This window comes from Etheostoma spectabile, chromosome 22 (genome assembly GCF_008692095.1).
Source record: "Etheostoma spectabile isolate EspeVRDwgs_2016 chromosome 22, UIUC_Espe_1.0, whole genome shotgun sequence".
In the NCBI taxonomy this organism is placed as follows: domain Eukaryota; kingdom Metazoa; phylum Chordata; class Actinopteri; order Perciformes; family Percidae; genus Etheostoma; species Etheostoma spectabile.
The window spans coordinates 11,642,595-11,647,211 of NC_045754.1; the positions used below are offsets into that span (position 1 = coordinate 11,642,595).

The 4,617-nt window shown below is 40.8% G+C and overlaps 1 protein-coding gene across 2 annotated transcripts in view; it reads left to right on the top strand.

Annotated features, from left to right (window-relative positions):
• The first annotated feature begins 1,976 nt into the window (after positions 1-1,976).
• gyg1b (glycogenin 1b) overlaps positions 1,977-4,617 on the top strand; it is a 10,761-nt gene continuing 8,120 nt past the window's right edge. The window contains exons 1-4 of one of the 2 annotated variants that reach the window (XM_032503552.1): positions 1,977-2,148; positions 3,731-3,866; positions 3,975-4,149; positions 4,236-4,398. In XM_032503552.1, coding sequence (XP_032359443.1) covers positions 2,142-2,148; positions 3,731-3,866; positions 3,975-4,149; positions 4,236-4,398 — 481 coding nt within the window. In that variant the 5' untranslated portion in view covers positions 1,977-2,141. The remainder of the gene's footprint in view (positions 2,149-3,730; positions 3,867-3,974; positions 4,150-4,235; positions 4,399-4,617) is intronic. The other variant, XM_032503553.1, reaches the window with a different exon arrangement.

A 4,617-nucleotide genomic window follows, 5' to 3' on the forward strand; every position in this document is an offset into this window, starting at 1 on the left:
AACCAGGCATGCCAATTAGGAACAAATTCTCAATTGCAACGAAAACCTGGCCAAAACAAGGCATAAAACATTTGAGACAACTATAGAGTTACACATTAAATACGCAAAATATTAACATACTACAAAGAGGCTACAAAAATAACACTGAGTGTAGTACATAATCTGTATATAATTTGTGCAAAAGGAATAATGCAAAAAGCATTAAACAGATATAAAAAATTTGACAGCAGTGCAGGTAAGATTGTGCCATCGGAGCACAAGAGACAAAGTGAGCGTGTGCAATACTGCGTGAACCATCCTGTTTTCTTCAACAAGTCAGCTGATGACTAGACAATGCTTCTAAATCAAAAATAGCACACAAGATACAAAACCATTGACTAATGTACTGTATCAGACCCTTTGAACCCAGATGACTCTTCTTGCTCTGCTGGCACTTTTCCAGTGGTGGAGGTTGGGCGGGCGGGGGTATCAGTCTTTATGGATTTTAGTCCAGCAGCACACCACGTGACACCCACAGAGTAACTCCTTGGCAGCGTCTCCACTCTGCCAAGCATTTGCCTGAGTTGAGAAAATAAAGGAGCCAAAGATCAGCGGGGAGTTTAACTGCACTGGCACAAATTTCTGAAGCAGAAGGAAGAATTCCAGTGATTGCTTTTGTATCATTATGACAAATGCAAATTTGTAAACCTTTGATTTCAAATCAAAGGTTTCATATTATATATTACAAACACAGAAAGGACCCAACGCACACATCTTTTACGAAAAACATTTAAAAAATTGCCTGTAATGTATCTGGCACATTCTAAATAGAATACTTTTTTTTTGTAAACAACTCCAACGCGTTTTGGCGTCAAGCCTCTTTCAGGAAGTTACAGGCTCAGGAGTGGCGTGAAACAATGTAAAGCACCAGGTGTGAGCACATCAACAGGTGCAGACATTCAGCAATCAATGTCAACCCCTCTACAACCGTGTTCACTCAGTCTATCACAAAAAATGAAAGTGGTCAGCAGGGGACATTGTCCCCAAAAGTCAACAGGGTGACCTCTCAATAGAAAGAAAAACACAGAAAGGAAAAACGAGACAAAAGAGGAGAGACATGCCTTAACCAAACCAACAGTATTAACATAACAACACCAAAAACAGTTTACAAGAAGTGATATATCTAAATCTTCATTCAGTCCAGGGAAATGTGTAGCTCTTAGCTTGAAAAACTCAGTAATATAAATTCCAAGAAGCTCTCCAAACTCTTCCGTTCTTCATTGACTCATATTGCTCGTTGGATTTTTTTCCTCCTTTCTTTTTCTCCAGGCTAGGCTTTTTAACCTGTGTTCATAATTTCCCCCAAATCAGTAGTGGCTTTAAGGAAATATTCCATCATATGTGCATTTCAAGTACACTCACAAAATCTTGTTTTGTTTTTTTTAAAATAAAAAATAATACAGTTAACCCCCCTCCGCCCTCCCCCTAGTATTGGACCCATGCCCAAAACACCACTTGATCTAAGAATTAACTCAAGAGCTCTACTGAGACCACTAAAAATAATTCACTGTTGTGGAACAAGGCAACCTACAAGGGAGCTCCACAACTGCCAGATTGTCTTGTCACTGCTATACTGTCTTTATTTCACAAGATGGCGACAAAACACCAAATGTATAGTATGGAACATGTTGTTCCTGAGCATCATCACCATCTCTATTGTTACCAAGAGTAAAGATGACACCAGCCAAGGGAGCAACATGGCGGTTGTTTGAAAGGTCAAGGCTGCAGAACGATGTCCTGGGGATGCGAAATAATGTCTGAGTCAAGGTTAGTTTTAACTTTTTTCCCCGCTATGAGACCAATTGTAAACAAACTTAACGAAACGAGTAGTCTACAAAAACTCTGTTAAAAATTATTAAATGATAGGTTTATCTCTTCATTTACTTTGTAAATCTGTGCATAGTCGAACTCCCTGACCTGACGGGGGGCGTGGGGCCTCATGTTGGGAGCAGGTGGGTGTGTGGAGAACGTCACATGACGCTAACTGGCTGCTGTCATACTGGTATAAATCCACCTCTGTAGAGTTAGTCAGTCCTTTTTCTCCACGCAAGGCTGCAGTGTGTTCGAGTCCAGGCTACAAAGTAGCTTAGACTTCTTCAGGCATGGCTGGTACGTAGCATTTCATCATTTTAAACAGCGATATTGCCTTGCCGTTTTCAGGTTGGGGCTGTTCCTTCAAGCTAAAAACGTGTTTTCAGGGAAGTTTAAAAGTCCCGCGGACTTGGCAGGATCTAATAATAGTGTGTATTGTGAAAATGACCGTCGGTAAAGTTGTTTGTCTGTTGTTTGGGTATAATGTTTGTACGGCAGCTGCCCCCCCCCGAAGTGGGCAGAGTTTTCAAAGCCGAATATGTAGCTAGGCAAAAAAGTAGCCTACAATGTGTATCCATCTGTGTTTCGCTGTCTGTTAAGTGACCAGTTTATTTCAAAGAACGCGTTAGATGTCGACTATATCTGAAACATGCTTACATATATGACAGCCATAAATCAGTGTCACTTGTATCTTGTATTAGGCTACTGCCTGGTCCAGTCGTCATTTTGAGTAAAAACTGTTGTATGAGACCAGTGTCATATAAATCATCTGTTCCATCCGAAAATTGTGATTAAGATAATGATTACCCTCATCTAATGAATGACATGGCAAAATAAAATTTTGCAAAGTGAACCCCTTTTAGGTCCACGGACCGTAGCTTTAGAAACCCTGTGCTACTGTATGCCATTACCCAACTCCCAATGGTGTTAAATATAGTGTGTGTCAGTCCAGTCGCACTGAGGAAAATGTAAGTGGGTGTGTGCAGCCTATACTGTAAATTCACTAAGCCTAGGTTGTAGTTAAACTTTATTTATAATGTATTTCAAGCTAGGCCACATGGATAAATACTACAGCGCTTATTGTACCAATTGAAAAGTGGGTGTGAGAGAGGGTGGCGTGGTGTACAGCCAGTGAAACAGCAACTTTTCCTGGCAGCTCTTATGGGAGAAACTGCACTCTGACTGATCCTTAACATTGCATTTGTTCCTTGTAGCAGAGTACCAAGAGGTTGATGTCCAATTCATATTGGCCTACATGCTGCAGTCACACAACCTCCCAGCAGCAATGCTGACTTCATCGCAATTTATGTCCTCTCACAGTTGAGCATTGTTCTCAGACCTGGCTTGGCAGGTAGCTGACAAATTTTCCTCCCTGCCGGCCGTGGTGGTGGTACAGAGTAGGCACCACACTGCAAATAAAAATCCCCATAATGAGACCTTTTAATCTGGTACTGGGGCACTAAAGTTGTATTTTTCTTAAAACAAGTGAGTAGTGTGAGGCAATGGTGCTTGTTGTCCTTAAACTTATTGATTGGAACACCAAGTTACCAAATGTTAATGTTGTTTTTCTTTTCTTTCTTTTTTTTAAGCTATTGCAGTTACACTTTTTTTGTTTAGTGTATGCCATAGATTTCTGCTGGCCAAACATGAAAGATGTGACCTTAATGACAAGAAATTTGCAGGGCAGTCCCAATGTAGTTAAATCGCAGGGAGAAAACTAAAGCATCAATGTGAAACTTAATGTTTTGTGTCAAACACCTATAATGATTGCTATATGTTAAACACACTATGTATCCACATTGTGCTTTAACTCAAGTGAAGCTCAAAGCGTTGACCTTGGGTGTAATGCAATGTCTGTCTAATTGCTTTTCCCCTTCAGACCAGGCTTTTGTGACGTTGGCTACCAATGACAGCTATGCTCGCGGAGCCATGGTTTTGGGCAAGTCTCTCCGCAACCATAATACATCCAGGAAGCTGGTGGCACTCATTGGTCCACAAATGTCAGATCCTTGCCAGTAAGATAACCTTGCCTCCAAGCCGTGGCGCAACATTTCTTTATCACAGCTGTTGGCATTCTTGTCAAACCTTGTTTTCCACCTGGATTGTTGATGGTGATTCATTAGGTCGGCGCTGAAGAAAATCTATGATGATGTGAGGATGGTGGATGTGCTGGACAGCGGTGACGCAGCGCACTTGGCCATGATGAAGAGGCCTGACCTGGGTGTCACCTTCACCAAACTCCACTGCTGGACTCTCACACATTACTCCAAATGTGTTTTCATGGATGCAGACACACTTGTAAGACAAAGTGTTTTACTTGACCAGGAAAAAAAATTCAACATGTTGTACTATAACTGTTTTATATTTGTTTATCTGCATCGTAGGTGCTTTCAAATATAGATGAGCTGTTTGATAGAGAAGAATTATCAGCTGCTCCCGACCCTGGCTGGCCTGACTGCTTCAACTCTGGTGTGTTCGTTTTTCGTCCGTCAATGGAGACCTATGGCAAACTGCTTCAGTATTGTACAGAACACGGCAGCTTTGATGGTAAGTCTAGAAGAACATGTTTTGATGGTGTAGTGTTGCAGTGTTATGAAATTTAAGATTGAATATGAATTAAATGTCCATAATTTGCATCCTTAAATTAATAGTTCCACATTCTTAGGAAAATACTTGTGTGCTTTCTTTCCACTGGTTTGATAAGTTTAAAAAAAAAAAAACACAACGTGTGTGGTTGGTTTGTTTTAAATTTAGGATGAACCACGC